We start from the raw sequence: 17,359 nt of genomic DNA, 5'->3' as shown, positions 1-17,359 counted from the left end.
CCAGTGTGATCTTACAACTCACTGCACAGCTTAGCAATTGTGAATGTTGATGCAAGAGAGGGGATCAGAACGTGCAGGCAAGAGCTGGAGGATCAGCACAACCACCCTTTTCAGCAGGAAGGTGATTGTAAGTGTGGAAGTGCTTTCCAGTTTAGAAAGTTTTGCTTTCTTTTTTTTTTCTTTAGGCTCTCCTATTACATTTTGTCTGTTGGACAGGCTTCAAAGAAGAGAGTTGTCATTTCTGCTAGGTTTAAAAAGATTAACAAAAGAGCTATCCATTCAGAGTGCTTCTGTCTGTCACTGACTTACCAGAAGAGTTTTGTCAGAACTGTCTTGAAATGATGAAGTGTTGGGAATATTTTGATCAATATTCAACTTTGAACAGAAAGAGTTTTTGGAGAAGATTGTGGAGGTACATATTTAGTTGGTCGGAAGTTCATGTCACGTACGTATTCATTGTGAGGGGTGAGATCCTTAACAAGGGGTGAGCTTTGAATTCTGACCATGCTCCTACCTAGCTTGGTTCATCTTCATAAATTTTTAACTAAAATTCTAAGATTCTCTCTAAAATAAATTTCTGTATTCTCAAAGGGAATTTACTTCAGTCTGAAAACACTCCTCAAACTGGCATGCTTAGATTTCGCCGTGCAGCAGTAACTGATGGTTTGCAGTAGATTTGAAACATGTGCATAACCACAGGTGCCAATCTCCCTGCTCAGGAAAACGCAGGGGAAAGACAGAGAGAATGGGAGGTATCACCTTCCTGCTGTCACCTCTGTTTCTAGTCCTTGGAAATGGAATGACTGTTCTCCAGTTGATATAGCTATACAGTGCAGTTTCACACAGATCTTTAGCTGACATTGAGACAAATTCAGCTGTTTTATGTACAAGAGCAGTTTCACTGTCTTCTTTTTTTCTTCATAAGCAATTCTTAAATTCAGTTCTTTGGGTTAAAAATGAATGCGAGAACATGGCATATGGCTGTTTGCCTAAGAAACTGTGGCTTGTGTTTACTGAAAGAAATTGTAATGTGTTGGCATTCATTGTAATTCAGCTTAACTGGGAGCCTGCCAGAATCAAATAAAAATGTGTTCACAGTATATCCAAAATACAGCACAACTGCCAACTTTGTAGTAGCGAGATGTAACAACCTGTTTCAGAATGAAACATGAAAATTCCCCAACATGTGAAATAAACTCATTACATATTGTTTTCGGCCTAGTATCACACGCTTTTAAAAATATTTTTAATAGAACTTAAGTGGTATAGAGATAGTCCTTACAAGACCATTTCAACAAAATTTATGGTTTGGTTAGGCATTTATATCTGGAAAGAGTGTGGGGAAAGATATGCCTTAACTTACCCTCTGATAAGCTATACCACTGAATTGCTTGTTCAAACGTGTGGTTGATGACTTCAACGGGTCTAGCAGATTGAAAGGAGCTACTGAAAATGTATCAGTATTGTGGGACACCTTTTCTGCCGGCACAGTGAACAGATACTATGTTTTTCTGTCATTGAGTGAGTATCATGAGCAAGAGTTCATGTCTGTTATGATTTGGATACCTATGTGTCACAGAAAACCAGAAATGGGTCATCTTCTTGCCCTGACAATATCAATACAGCATGTTCAATCCCTATCTAAAACATCAGTACATAGCTCAATGTTCTCTGTATCTCAGCTTATACACAAAACACTGGTGACCTTGAGGTCATGACATTTACTGATGCTCTAAGACTGAAGTTAGAAGATTGCTTTTGTGCACTGTGTGTACATTTCTGTCAGTTTTGTGTTAGAACTTCATGTTCTAAACTCCTATAGTGCTACTTATACAGCTGTTTGGTGGCAATGACCACCAGCACTTATAGTGTCCTTCCGGCTCTAAAAGGAGAGGTGGATGTAGCTGAGTACCTGCTTTTTGAAGGACTGAATGTGCTTAATAAAACTGATGAAGAGAACATTCACTTAAGTACCATCAGTTATCACTTTTGTCTCCAAGGATTTTTCCTTCAGTCCTTGAAAAAGCAGCTTTGTTTTGACCTTTTGTCTTTCAGTATGTAGAGCAAAATCTCATTGGTTTCGATACAGACTCAGTGTACATACCAAACTGACCTTGCAAAAAGAGACTTGTCTAGGGAAAACGGAAATAGTAATTTCTTTCAGCTCTGTATCTCATGCTCATGTCCTTTTGTAAAGCACTGAAAAGTGCAAAACAACCCCCTCCACTTCTCGGCTCCTCACTGGCTGTAGTTCTTCAGAACTGACCCAACCCATCAGTTGTGGTCTGGGGGAATTTTTTCTCCTCATCTTCTCATGATCAGTAGCTTTACTTTGAATGTGAGCCATATCTTCATATTTCCTGTCCTGATTTTTTTCTAAGTCAACTGAAAAGCCATGATTTCAAGTCTCTAAAAGATTATATCGTATTTTCTTGATTAATATTTACATATAATTTTAAAGGGTTTTATAATAAATTTCTCAAAGTGTTATTAAAAGGTTATGACAGAGGAAGACAACATATAGATGAAAGAGAATGAGAAAATTTTTGTAGCAGTTATATATTTTTCTGGAACAAACAACCCACTACTATTGAAAGGAATATAATCCCTTTGCAAATAGGTGTTAAGTCATGTCACTGTTTATCCTAGAAGAGACATCAAGAGTGGTGCAATTGTAAATACTGGAAAATGTAAATGTGCTGCCAAAATGCACCTCTACTTAGGAAATTAGCACACATGTATACCAGTAAGTATCACAGGAGATATTAATTCTTATAGAGGATTTTTCAAAATGGAGGAAGCTTTAAGTGAGGTATAAATTTTCTGTGTGATGTCCTTCCACAGAGGTGTGAATTTCGATCTGTGAAATTGAATGGGACCATCTCCAAACCTGTGGCTGTCGTGGGCTCAGTCATGCAATGTTCAGTGCACTCTGGCTCTGCTCCAGCAATGCACTTAAGTTTGATTTGAACCATGTGAATATTCCTTGCAAATCAATTGGAGGATTAGCAATACACAGGGAAGTGAGGCAGGCACTTAATTTCTTTGTTGGATCAAGGCCACGCTCACATAAATCATCACTGTAGTGCTTGCTATATTAAATAATGACTGGTACCAAGAATAGGACCCTCCAGCATCAGACCAGAATTTTTCAAATAGCTGTGTGCCCAGTAACCTTTTTTTTGGAAGGGGGAATCTTCTAGTGGGAACTTCAGTACTACGACTTCCACAGACTGCGATTATCTGACAAACATCAAACTGGAGATAAGTCTAATCAGATTTCTACTTTATGAGCAAATGCCCTTGATTTGGCCAGTTATACAGTCTGGCTGCTGTTTCAGTTACAAAATCAAACGTAAGATACATCTTAAGAAGATCTCCTGTAATTGTCTAGGATTTAACTGATGATTTCTTAATTCCTAGTGCAACATACTAAAATTAACTTTCTACCATCTTACAGTTTCATTGACATAGTCTTTGGTTTCTTTCTCCTTTCCTTCACCACATTCATACAAAAAAGGACCACCAGTCCCACCAGAGAGACTTGGGACTAAAACAATTTGTGCCTGTTGGAAAATAACTCATTTGTTGCCCTCCGTATTTTTGCTGTAGTAAGTTGTAGCAGTCTTGTACATATGTACAGGATCATCTTTCCTTTCCAAGCTTTTTTATCTGGATGTAGTCAATCAAACGGCTCTCTTTATGGCAGTCCTGGTTTAAATGGTTGTTGCTCCATCCACTTGCTTCCACCTCCACGCTTCTTGTGGCACTGCCACTCCTCCTTACCCTTTCTCCAGGGAAGGATAGCTATGGTTTCTATGCCTGTATTGCAAACAGGATTGGAGAATATTCACCTGCCAAGCAATAACCTTTTTTCTTTTATTGTTTTCTGGGCTATTGTTCAGATGGATCAGTTCCCCAGTTCAGCTCAGCATGCAGTCACAAAGGCATTTGGAGATAGCAGCAAGTGGCAAGAGGCAGAGAAGAGCAGAAAATGACTGCTTTAGCTGATGAATTCAAACCAAAGCTGTTTCACAAGCTGTTGACAAAAAAGGTTGAGCTTCCCTTCATCTTCTGCATGCTTCACCTTCAGTTTGCTGAAATGGGCTGATCCAATTCACTGTGCTGCCATAAAATTACTAATGCCAGTATAAGAGGAGGGAGGAAGAAACGTTGTTGCCTCTTTTGGCAGCAGCATGGTCTGAAATTGGCTTAAGCCCATTATGGAACTGCGCCTTTAATGACCTTTTTTATATCTGAAAAGAAATGCATCATCTTTAGAAGTACAGTTGGCATGTCAGATACTTGAAAAGTAAGAGCTGCTGAGAGGCAGTGAATAACATAGCGGCTCAGTAGTGAGGTAGACATATAAAGTACAGTTCTGCAAAAGAATAGAGGAAGAAACAAAGAATATTGCGCAAAACTATCTTGGATGGTCAGGCCTAGGGTTTCTGGTGGCAGACATGGAAACATTGAGACAGTAAGGTGATTAACTTTGAAGTCCCAAACTTTAGTTAGATTTTCACTAGTGTGTAGGTTTTTTGAAAAAGGAACTAGGTTAGCGAGATTATCACAATACAGACTTAAAGAAAAATTAAAATAATAGTTTATTTAGTATTTGAGTTTTATATATGCATCACTTTAGAGTGTCTTGTTAAATACTAAATTAATGTTGTTGTCGTATTAAAATAAACTTTAAAGAAAGGACTAGTTCTACATAGGGAGGAATATTCCAAGAAAACATGAAGTGAAAATTGATTAACTTCAGCATTTGTAGTAAAAATAATCATGTAACCAGTCTCCATCTCATTTTTTGCTTTCTTATAGTTGTATTGGAAAGTGAGACACTAGCCAAGGTAGGATCATCAGAATGTTATCTCTATATCTCTACACTTAACCAATAGTGATTTTATTTTTTTTCCAAAATAGGAGCAATCAGAATAGCAATGAGCCTTTCTGACCCTTAGTAGTGTAGTTACTTAGTGCAATATAACTCAGATGACTTGTGAAATAATATAGACCCTGAAGCCCTCTAGAGGAAATATTAATTTTTAATCCTGTCACTGAAAATGGCTACATTAAAGACATTCAATTTTTGTAAATAATTTTTAGCATGCTTGCAGGTACCTGATTTGTTTTTTAAGTTAGGATTTGAAAATTGATCACAGTGACCAAATAGCATCATTAGATGTGTATTAAAGGTTGTCATAAATTGATTTTTTTTTCCTGACCATTTATACATTTTTAGGGAGAGGAAACACTGTGAATAATACTGTCAATTAATTTACATTTTCAAGTTACTTAAAGTACGCATCAGAACGTAGTTTATCTGACAAAAGGATGGTAAAGGAAAAATCCAAATTCCATCTTAAACAGCTACTGAGTTTGAGATCAGAATAACACCTTTTTGTTTCTGGAGCTCTTTAAATTCTTAATTACAGAGATTGTGAACTAGGGAGGGGTATGATGATAAAGACGTCTTGTCTAAAAAGTAGATAACTTTAAAGCATTTAAAAGAAAGAATCATAATATGCCTTATATGTAAAATACATAAAACAATTACATGCATTTTCAAATTGAAAATTATCAATAGTTTATACTTGTCTCATGGAAATAATACACTTAATTTTTATCTTTTAAAAATGAAATGCTAAGATTGTAGGCTTTTTCTGAAGGTAGTGCACTGTGAATAATGCAACCTGAAATGATGTCACACAACTGAATCCATTTCCATAATTGTTTTCATGTACTTGTTTTGCTTTTTGGACTGAAGTTCAAAAAGCCTGGACTTAAGGTTCAGCTGGTGAGAATGGTTTCTGCTGGTATCAGGGTTTTTGGGGAGGGGGGCTGTCTGTGTGTATATGTGGGTGGTTTGGTTTTTTTGTGATCCACACTGAGCCGAAGTTGTGCATCATCTGGACAAGCACACGATTACAGCACAACAGTAACTAAAACTACTAATGAAATCCTCTTATGCCATAAAAATGCACCTATGCTTCCGGCTAAAGTGAAGATGCAAGTTGCCACCCTTTACCTGTACAATCCTCTTAACGCAGGTGTACTTGGCTTCCATTTCCAGATAGTGAAGAAGTAAACTGTAGCTCACTGTTTGCTAAATCCTCTTAGTGATGAAGCAGCCTGAAATTTTGCTGTGGTCTGTAGAATTAGGAACCAAGTTACACTTGCTCTTTGCCTGCTCTTTTGATTGAATATGCCACGGGCCAGTTGTGTAACAAATTCCTCCAAGAAGCCCTGCTCATCCAGCACTTTTCTGAGTCTGAAACCCCTCTGCTATAGCTTATTTGAAAGCACTTAATCATTAGTTGTGGGCTGAAACACTTTGTTATATATGGGAACAGTTCCTTTATAAATTAGGTATGATAACACTCACGTAAAAGCTCTTCAAGTTTTATTTTTGCCTTTATTAATAAATGAAAGTTGGAAAGAGAAAATCTCTTGGATACAGGATGCAATGAGCTTTTTCTATATTTGCTGAGAGAGATTGGAGAAGCCAGATTTACCTATTAATTTACCAAATGATATCACAAGAACAAAACAACTTCAATGATAGGTGACACAATGGATTTTCACTGAGGATTAGTAATGTCCTAAGAAATGAAGTTGTCTGTTTCATGTCATACTTCTAGAAATTCAGAAAAATGTAAATTTAGAAAAAGCTACGCACATAATGATTTAAAGACAAAATATTTCATAAACATGAAAGTCACATCTTGTTCACTCTTCTGGTCTTTTTGGATTGTCTCAGTCTTACTTCCCTGCTCTTTTCTTATCAAAACTACTTTATTTTATACAGAAACCTGAAATTCCTTATAATCACTTTTCCTAGTAACTTACTGTTTCTGTGTTGCTCTTTGCCTAACTTGGCCCTGCCTGAGGTTCCCAGCCATGCTATCCAGGTTATGCTCAAGGACCAGAAGAGGACATCTAAAGCCTGTCTGTCTGCTGCAGCCTCCTGCCCGTAACTGTGGTATCAGGTGTAGTAAGAAAGTGTGGCGACAGGAGCAAACTACTTCCTAAGCGTGACTTAAGGAGCTGACTAACCTCTAATGTCTTTCCATATTTAGTTTTCTGGTATATATGAAAAATAAAACAAAGTAAACTAGAAGAGACTTTTCTTTTTTGAGACTTTACTGGGAGTGACCGCTAGAATACGCAGCCATGTGCTCCCTGAGAAGCCGTGGGGAACGTCCCCAAAACATTTCATTTGTGCTACTTTTGCTGACATAGAATTAATTTGTCCTGCTCAGTTAAATCAGTGCATTGCTCTGGGTTGTTTGGTCTCTACTGTTAGTGAGTTAATACACTTACTTTTTCACCAGCAGCTCTATGTAGAGGTTTTATGGACAGCTCTTATTACTGGCACATTACTATGACGTGTCTCTTACTCCTTGTCTGATGTCTTGAGAAAAAAGCTTCAACTGTTCACTCATGAACAGAAAAATAACTAGGAATGGGCTAAGAAATATGTTATAGTTCTCCCATGTGATACTTTGGCAGTAGTGGGCTCTATAGCTGCAACAGTGTTTAGGTCTAGATGGGAACTCTGTAGTACTTCCAGTCTGATGCTTCCTTGTTGAAGAGATTTAAATTTCAGGTGCTATCCCTGACCTGCATGCTGCCATGCAAAAGATTTAATCACCCTAAGCATATTAAAAAGTAATATTTCAAACAGAAGTGAGGGATATCCTATGGCTTTGAAATGTTTTGTAATCACTTGACTTTGCTTTTTTCTACTGGATTACCAATAACTTTATAGCTTTGGGCTGATTAAAATTTTCTTATACATTGGGCTGTAATAATATTTTATTCATGGACTTTTGGCTATATATTTCTTTAGATATGACAAAATTCTTTCTTGTTTCATGTTACCTCATAGAATTATTTAATCTTGGATAAGCTATGCCCAGATCAAATAAAACATTTAGAATTCAGAATTAAAATACAAAATAATATTTTTCATCATGTAGTTGAAGCCAGAGACTTAATCTATCTTAATCTTATACTGAATGAAAAGTTATCGGTGATAGCCTGACTGAGGAAGATTAAATTGGCCTCGACAGCATCCCAGTATACCAGTAAGAAGATGAAAGAAGTGGATGAAGAATGTTGTAAACAGGCTTGAGGAAATGATAAGAGACTGAGCAAGAAGAGACTAAACAAGTGAATACCACAGAGCAGAAATCTGGCAAGAGAACAGTAGATGAAGTGGGAAATACAGTTGGAGCTCCAGCCAATCAGTATGTGGATAGAGGTGAATGGACAGAGGTCCTGAGCGAATCGTTTTAGCAGCCTTAGTGCATGAACCGGTCGACAGATAAGAAAGGTCATAAAAGGGTATGTTTTTTCTGCTGCGCTCTCAGCCATCTTGGCTTTTGTAACTTAATAAAGACTGCCTTCTTACATATAGTCTTGTCGTGTCCCGTCCCAACCGTGACAAAAAGTGGTAGTGAATAAAAAATTCTAGCTCTCATTTTGTTCAATAACAACCATAATAAATTCATCAGACATCATCACGTAACATAAATACATAGAAAAAAAAAATGGGTAAATGTAAGGAAAGAGAAAAGCTTTTTTTCTGCAGTAGGATTTACAGTTTGATTTTCTTTTGTGATTTCTTCCTATTTGCCTACTTTTGCTACTTTCACATAGTTTGTATCAATAAAAATATAAATTCCTAGTTCAGGAATTCCCTGACAGTTAATTGACAATTCCTGACAACTACCTGACTTAACTGAGCTAACCACTGGTTGCTAGAGCTAATTCCTCCAAACTGCTTAAATAAAGAACGTAATTTAAGATCGTCCAGATTTATAGAGTCAACAGGACAACGTAAACAAGAGCTGCAGTGCTGTGCCTGTCCTCAGTGTTTCCTTGAAATAAGAGGAATGAAAGAGGTGTGCATGTGAAACAGCAGATCAACTGAGCCACAGCTTTTGAAGTAGTTGACCAACAGATGCTATCAAAAAAGCTTCTGAACGTTCCTGGAAAGAATTAAATCCTAGTTTTTCCTTTACTTCTTGCAGCAATCTGAAAGCAGCTTCCCAGTGATTTTTGGCAGCTGTGTGAAGACCTGTGTGAGGAATAGCCATGTTCTACTTCTAAAATTTGTGTCTTGAAGGTGTTTAAACTATTACTTGTGAATTAGGTCATAGACTGGTTGTCAAAGAATTTGGGTTATGCAGATATCTTATTCATTTGGGCTTTTTGCTATAAGTGCCAACACTGGATTTGGCTGTTCTTTTGATAGCTAGGATTTTTATTAAAACATGTCAGTGTAGTCAAACAAGAATTAATATATCTTGGCACAGAAACATCTGTAGCACTTTTTGTTTGATTCTTCCATGTCAGCTCTCTTATGACCACTCAGCTTTGCAAGTGTTAGCACTTCCTAACAGAGAACATGATCGGGGGGTTCTGGCTGCCCTGGCGTTTATGTTGTTGACAATATTTTGCAGCTGTAAATATGCCTCGGAAATTTTCAGTTTCTTTATATGTGTTTTGGCCGGGAAGCCACTGTTCTGAAGCATCTGTGACACTATGCCTGGATATTTTTGAATATGATTATGAACTGAATTTAATGTAGAGCCCTATTACAAGCGCATCAGAGATACTTTTAGGGCAGGATTCATTTCATATAACTTTAAATGTCTGCCTTATGGTTATATGAACTTGTCCAACAAGTTACTTTTTCTCTCTATTGATTAGCTCACAGTTGTTATCGCTCTCTTCAGCATATCTTTTCTTGACATTTAAAATGGGGACAAGGAGCGGGCATCTCTGTGTTGTACAAAAGCTCGTTTGGCATAACAGTTTTGTTTGGTTTTGTATTATATCAAACTAGTTTTTTGAAGGTCAGTCTGTGATTAAGACTTCCCATGGGGAGTGCAAGCTGTATAAATCCTTGGAAGCTGGAGAAAGGAGATTTCAGTTGTATTTATTTGTTCTAGTACTCCTTTTAAGATCAATCCTTGTACATGAGAGCATGGTTAATGCTGTTCCTTCCTTATTAGAATTGCTGACTTTTCTAAAATGGAGACAACAGGCATCTGAAATTCTCACCTGAATGTGCTTAGGATGTAGTGAAGGAAACAGTACTGAATTTCCTAATGTTTTTTTTCCACCTAAGAATAGTTCCTTTTTGGTGACAGATTTTGTTTTGTTTGTCTCTTTTTGGTTTTAAGTTGTGGGGTTTTTTCCTGTCATCTTTGGCAGCAGATTAACAGTTGCTGCAGAAACAGCATCTTGGAAACAGCACTAGAACAGACTCTGAATCACTTAGGTCACTAACACCCAATCTGGGGAGACAAGGAGACAACCTTTGGCACTTACTGCAAAAAGGAGGAATACGTAACCTGATCACGTCAATTCTCTACTTTTAAGCAACACTACCCTTCACGCTCACAGGGTAGATGTTATTTCTAACTGTTCATTCTGATCCTAGACGTGCTCAGTCATCACCAGAATTGTTATGATTGCTCTTTTGTAACTGGGTAAATTTGAGGATTTAATCATGCTGGTTCTGTGTTTTGGTCTGAGTATAACTCAAGAGTAGCTGAAAATTCTTCTAAATATGAATCTGTTTTTTGCCTTTTGAATTTATTTTATATTGTCTTTTTAGCTAATCCTAGAAGCTTTTTTAAAATGTTATATATGTTTCAGGATGGTGATCATAAGTTTACCATCTCAGCAAACGAAAGAGAAAATGAAGTAAAGAATTATTAAATGTGGCTTTCTTATGGTGTAGCTTGAAAAGCATGTACGTTGGCAGTGGTGCCAGCTTAAGCATCTGCTCTTTCATCCACTGGTGTATTCCACCTCGTTTGTGCCAGTTAAAAATAGCTGGTAACAAGGAGTGAAGTTAACATAGAGCAGTTTCTGACCCAATTCACTACATAGCCGCACACAGTCGTATGAAACACGAGGACCAGGATGTACAAGGGTACCGCTCTAGGTTGGAACCAGCACTTCTGCCAGAAGAGATTCTCGTCAAACTCCATCTTAAAAATGTAAAGCAATGTGTTGCATGAGTCCAGTGCAAGGACTAGACAGAAATACTTGCCTTGCATTTGGCCAAAACATTTCTCTTAAAATAAATGTGACAAGGCAGATTCAGCATACAAATATTCTCAGCTTAGTCACACTGGAATGTGGAAGTGTATAATCAAATAAATGGGATGTATGAATGTCCTGGCTTTTAGAGGCTTGCTAGCACTTCCAGGTCATTCTTCAGCCATGCTGCTTCAAAAGTGACTGGAGGTTGTTGTTATATCTTTATCAAGGAGAAAATTAATGAGGCTAAGGAAACACTTAAATTTCAATTAGCATGGAGATCTAACAAAGACACTTCCATTTTCTTTCACTTCTACGGGAAATTCATCAGTAGTATCATCAGTGATGTAGCTCAAGGTTAAAATTGTTGTGAAATGTGACAGCAAGGAGCATGCTCTTATGTCTAAAAATGTGATAAATTTGCAAGGCGTGACAGTTTTCTTCTAGAAACACCTTTAAGGTCAGGTCTAGTTCCAGCAAGCTTCTTCAAAATGCTGTTTATTACTTCTGTCATAATACCACAGCTCAACTACACCTGTCAATTTTTGAGTAAAAAGTTAGAATGTCTTCACTTCCTATTATTCAGTCATAGGTAATAAAGACAGAACTATATTAAGTCATTTACTTCATATATATGAATGTCAATTTAAGCATGATGGCATATCATTAAATCAAATTTAAGTGCAGAAGTTGTTCATTTGTTATTAATATTGCTTGACACATCCCCTTACAAAGCCTTCTCAGATGCTCTGAACTCTTAAAATATTAATAATTTCAGCATAGCTTTTGTCTTGATAATAGTTATCTTGGAAAATTGCTGCTAAAAAGAGCTGTAATTATAGACCCTGAAATTATGGGAAAGCCCATTGCTGTGGCCACGATAAAAAAATAAATGATATTAAGTAAAGTTACAGTGATGATATAGTATTTCCATTGGTTTTGCATATGGAATAGAATTTGGGAGGATGGTTTGTGTCTGACATACACTCTTGGTGAAGTGGCTGTGATGTTTGCCGTTATTCACAGAGAAGGACACAGAGTGGGGGAAAAAGAAAAAGGGGGGGGTATTCATATGCTTAGGAACTTGAAGCAGGTTTTTACATTTTTTTTAGTATTATGACTCTTTTACAAAAGGCACTTGTGGCTGAGGAGATCTGTTGTTGCAGATCTGTTCTGGAGAGAGAAGAGGAACTGAGGTTGGAAGCCTCCATCTCCCTTCAGCTTGTGCTCTCACAACACTGCTTCCCTGCTGGCACAGAGGAGACGGAGCTGCCTAATTCATGCATAGAAAATACAAGAATAGGGACAGAGTGGAAGGAGAAAAAATGTGGCATCTGGAAATGGAAGCTGGCAGTAAATGGAGAGAGGTGAAGATATACAGGATTTTGCTAGGGGAAAAAACTAAGAATTTTGGGGTAAGAATCACAGAGTCATTCATTGTAAACAACCTCTAACATCATAGAGTCCAATTAGGAGGAATTAAAAGGGCAAGAGGATACTTGTAACTGGGACTATAGAGCCAGTGATGTTTGCTGGCATGTGAGATGTAGCCACAGGATGCAGATGGGAGAGGCTGAAGAAAAGGGAGCCCTCCGTGAAAAGAGTGGGAGAACTAGTCTGGCTGGACAAAAGCCCATCAGTGCTGGCTGGATGCTGGTGCTTGAGTGTGTCTGTAGAGGGCTCTGATGGTCAGATGTGGAATCTGGAGCTCTCAGGAGAGAACAGGAGCAAAAGAAGTAGCTTGTGGATCTGCACAGTCTTAGCCAGTGGTCTGAGACAAGTGGAAGAGTTTGTCCGGTAAAGTTCAGTCCATTTTGAAGCCTGGAATGGAAGTCAACCTTTCTGGTGTTAGTTGGTGTCTGGGAAACATTCATTCAAAGCTCTTATCCCACTCTAGTTCCTGTTCATACAGATGATGGATCTGTAAATTCAAGTAGCAGAAGTCGGCCTGTATTTACATCTGAAACATCCATCTGTATCTGTGAATATTATAGTGACACAAAGGAAACTCATCCACGAAGCAACATTTAAACACGTTATACTTGCACGGTCAAGCATTTAAAGGTCAGATAATGCCAGAATTGAGGGATTTTTTTTTTTTAGAATAATCTTAATTCTTTCCTTTTCCTGTGTTTGTGCATTCATGCTATGACTTGCAATTCTTAATGTAGTTTTTGTATGAAATTTTGTAATCTAGCTACTATATTGCTACAAATGAGATTAGTAACAAATAGTCTTAAAGATGCAAAATACTGTATGAAACTCTAGTTTTTAGATAGACTCTAAAGTTTAGGAAAGTTTAGGTCTGAAATGCTCCATGCTTGGTGCTTTAGTGTTTCAAACACATTCCTTTTGTCTCTTTCTGAATTTTGGGGTATGAAATCCTTTTCTCCAGGCACTCTAAACAGTTTTTTTTTTTTTCTTCCTGAAAGGGCTTAAGAACAAATAGCTGATATTTGAGAGTCAGCTTAGAGTGAACATGGTCCTGAAGATTATGCCTTTTCTTTATTTGGACTGGATAATTCTTAAAAAGCTTTTAACATCATTGACAAAAAATACCCACCTGATGATTTTCATTATTCTGAGTTATATAAGAATTGGAAAAGATCCACTGTATCTAAGCCCAGTATAATAAATCAAAGGGGTTTTTGATCAAGAACACCCATGAATTGTGTATTCAACAAAATTACATTTCGGAAAAGACATACATTCTCCACCTACTTCTCTCTGTTAGCCAACCAGTCAATTTCTTCCACATCTTTCTAGATAGCTTTATATAGAAAATATCTTTAAAAAAAAAACAAAACCAAAACCAAAAACAAAACAAAACAAGAAACTAACCAAAAACCAAAACCTAACTCTTTTGCTTTCTGTAACAACTACTAGTTGGTCTGAGCCTGTAGGTGCTGTTAAACACTGGATATATTTAAGCAGATCTGTATATGTAAACTGAATGTTTTGACAGGAGCAGAAGTTTGTGCTGCCTTCCCCAATTAATTAGATAATTTCCATCACAGAAAAGAGTTTCCTTTTTTTTTTCTTTTCCAGTAGCAAATAGCTAATTTTCTGGACTTGCAATGTAAGTTTCTTTGCCGAGGAGGAGATCCATTGGTGGAATTAGGCAATCCTGTCTCTGGTGCAATCCTGTTTGTTTGGAAGGTCATGTGTGAGGTCACTTGCAAAAGCCAACAGGAATCAACATGTTTCTTTTCTTATGGTTCCAAACCTACTTCAGCAGCAGTCTTCTCCCTACCTTTTCTCAAAGCATACACAGTTTCTCGCTGTCTTCTACCTTTTCCGTTCCCTTCTTTGCAGTGTTTCTGTCCTTTTTTTTATCCTTATCACCCAGAGGTAGTTTCAGTATAATCAGTTTTCTTTCGAATTATTAGATGACCGTGGTGACTCACAACTTGGCTCACACTCCTGAGATGCATGTGCTGGTGTGGGCATGTTCCTGTTGTGCACTGGTGTCTTGGTTTGAAAGACAGGTGTCTGTGGAGGAAGACAGGAGCCTCCCTTGAAATGGAAAGTGCAACCCCCTTCCCTCCAAATTATTATAATTTTGAAATTAATGGGCCTTCAGGCAAAGATATGGGGAATAGAAAGAACAGTTCTTTACTAATATATATATATATAACACAAGGCAGGGAAAAAACAAACAACCCACTGGTTTACACTGACAGAGTCAGAAATACAACCTGCCACCCTGTTAGGGTGGCAGTAGCAGTCCGATAAGATGGTGGCTGCAGTCCTCCTGAAGTGATGGGTGTAGTTCTGTTGAAGCAGTGATCAGGTAAAAGGGTCTGGTCTTCCTCCGAAGGTCCAGTGGTAGGTAGGTAGCTCTTGTCCTCTGGAACTCCAGTGGGGGGAAAAGCTCCTCTGGGAATCCAGTGGAAGAAGGCTGCTAGGGTGTTCGAGATCTCAGGTTTTATTTGGCATGGACTGCTTGGCTCCTTCCCCCCACCCCCCCACCCCCCCCCCCCCCTCCTCGGGCGGAGCATCTCACAATGGGATGGGGAGTCGTGAGGCAGTTCCTTGATGGGCCATTAACAGGAGATAGTCCAGGAGGGAGTTACCGATGGGTCAGGCGATAAGGCATTGTTGTGCCCATTGACAGGAGATAGTCCAGAGGGGGGAGGCAGGGAGCACCGCCCCACCTGGTCTCAACAGCTCCTGAAGATGGTAATAGAATATTTTTTTTTCCTTTTGGCACACTTTACACTGTAACCCAGGACAACTAGGGGCACAGCATGCAAGGTATCTGCCTTTTCAAACATGCGCAGTCACCATTTGTTTATCGTCACTGAAGGGCACAGCAGTCTTAGTGGATTTACTCCAAGAGCTAACACAACATTTAAAAATTGAGCTTGTCCCCATTTTACTTTGATTTATTGATTCTTCACAAGTCACCATTCTGCAACACCTAAGATATGATAGTTGTATAACTTTTATTAGTCAAATGAGATACATTAATAGGAATATTAATATTAATTTGTTTTGACAGAACAAAGTGTAATCCTTCTGATCAAACTGAGATCATTCCATTGACTTTCAGGTTCCATCCTTTAGGCCCGAATTCCACACCTCAAATTTGCTGTTGTATTTGCCTTTGTGCAATTGTGATTTTAGTATTCTGCTGTGTGCTTTTCATTTTTAAAATTATTAGGAAAAATGTTAAATACTTTCTCAGACATTTAATCAAAGTGGTTTTCACTTCTTTGCCAAACTGGCTATAAGTGGCCACTAGCACTTCCTTGCATTAGTGCTAAACTGCAGGTGTCAGGAGTGGTAAATGTATTTCCACTGAGCTGTTTACCTTCTCTTTCATCCTAGAGCCTAAAAGCAGAATGAGCAACGTTGCATTTTTATGACAGAGCGTATCATTTTGTATGCCCTCTTTTACCAGGCAGATCACCTTGTGAGAGCAGTCATGTTTGTGACAAGCCAAACTAGCAAGGACCTTTCCTGTCTGCCCTCCCCATAACCTCTCCATTTCTCAGCCAGTGTTCTCTTGTTCTAGCCAGCTGCCATGTATTTTCTTCTGGGAATAATGATGTAGTATGAACAAAACCATCATTTGGTCAGGAATTTTTGGGGTAGGTTACAAATCCAGTGTAGTTTACAATAAGTAACAAAAACGCATTAAAATATATGAAAAATGAGAAGAGAATAAATGTAATTTGTTGAGACATTTATGAAAAATTGGAAATGAGAGACTTTTTAACTTAGAAATTTCTTTTCTTTTATGATGGATCGCTCTTGACAAAGTTATCGTCACATTTCTCCCCTGTGTGCCCATTTCTCCCCTGTGTGATCTTAGTATTCCTCTGTGTTACAAACTGAAAAAGTGAGAATGTGCAGAAACAGAACTGCAAGCCTCTGTGTTTCTTGCCTAACTCTGACTCTGTGTAACTAGTGTTAGTGGTCTGATTTTATTTACTTCTATATAAAACAGAGTTAATGCCCCTTACCTCTTTGTAGTTATGAATCTTAACTAATTTAAGTCTTATCTGTAAACAGAAAATGTATCAACAAAATTGCATAAAGAGCATCAATGAGGCCTAAGTGGCTTGAGGAAATAAGTATTCCATTTGGCTTTGAGTCAAAATGACCTCATTCTATACTCCTAATTGCATCTTTTATATTTTCACATGAAAATCAATTATGGCATGATAAGAAAGAGTGAAACTACTGATAGCTAAATTCTTGCTTTGTAACACCTCACACTTACCAAACACAACATTTTTCATCGCAAGAAGAGGAATGATGGCATACAGTACCCAGCTTCTAGATAGACAGAAAAGCAGAGAGCAATGACCAAAAGTTTCTTTTTGTGTATTTATTTGATGCTCTCATACTATGAGACAGCCTGGTCCTTTAATGACATATTTCTGTATTCTGTTGTCCACTGCCATACCGTTTGCACCATTAAGTAAACGCTTTCTAAAGATGCCCTGGGGAGCTATTACAGAGCAGTATGAATAATACAAATTTCATATTTTGCTCTTCTATCATACATTTTCTCTGGTACAAAGACACATTTAATCGTCTGGCTACACTGTTTTCATAGGATGTCACATTCATTTGGTACTTTCTAAATCTTTCTGAATACTACAAATGCTTATTTGTGGACACTGATACTAAATTTTTGGATTAATTTACTTCAATTTAATTTCTGACCCAAGTTTTGGTGACTTTCTGGTGAGTTTTAGGCAAACATTCACCAAAAGCAAGTCTGCAACCCATGGAATTGGCCCCGAAATTGTTTCTAAGAATTGTTTTTGTGCAA

General features: G+C 37.8%; 1 protein-coding gene across 1 annotated transcript in view; it reads left to right on the top strand.

The window, feature by feature from the left end:
• Window positions 1-1,849: 1,849 nt before the first annotated feature.
• The window catches only part of LOC147414909 (connector enhancer of kinase suppressor of ras 2-like), a 150,682-nt gene continuing 135,172 nt past the window's right edge, over window positions 1,850-17,359 (top strand). The window contains exon 1 of the mRNA XM_086470675.1: window positions 1,850-1,970. Within this exon, the coding sequence (XP_086326801.1) occupies window positions 1,850-1,970 (121 nt within the window). The remainder of the gene's footprint in view (window positions 1,971-17,359) is intronic.

The sequence above is a fragment of the Leptosomus discolor genome, chromosome 9, assembly GCF_034619465.1.
Source record: "Leptosomus discolor isolate bLepDis1 chromosome 9, bLepDis1.hap2, whole genome shotgun sequence".
Classification (NCBI taxonomy): domain Eukaryota; kingdom Metazoa; phylum Chordata; class Aves; order Leptosomiformes; family Leptosomidae; genus Leptosomus; species Leptosomus discolor.
The sequence above is the reverse complement of the archived record's forward strand: the minus strand, read 5'-3'. Positions and strand labels throughout refer to the sequence as shown.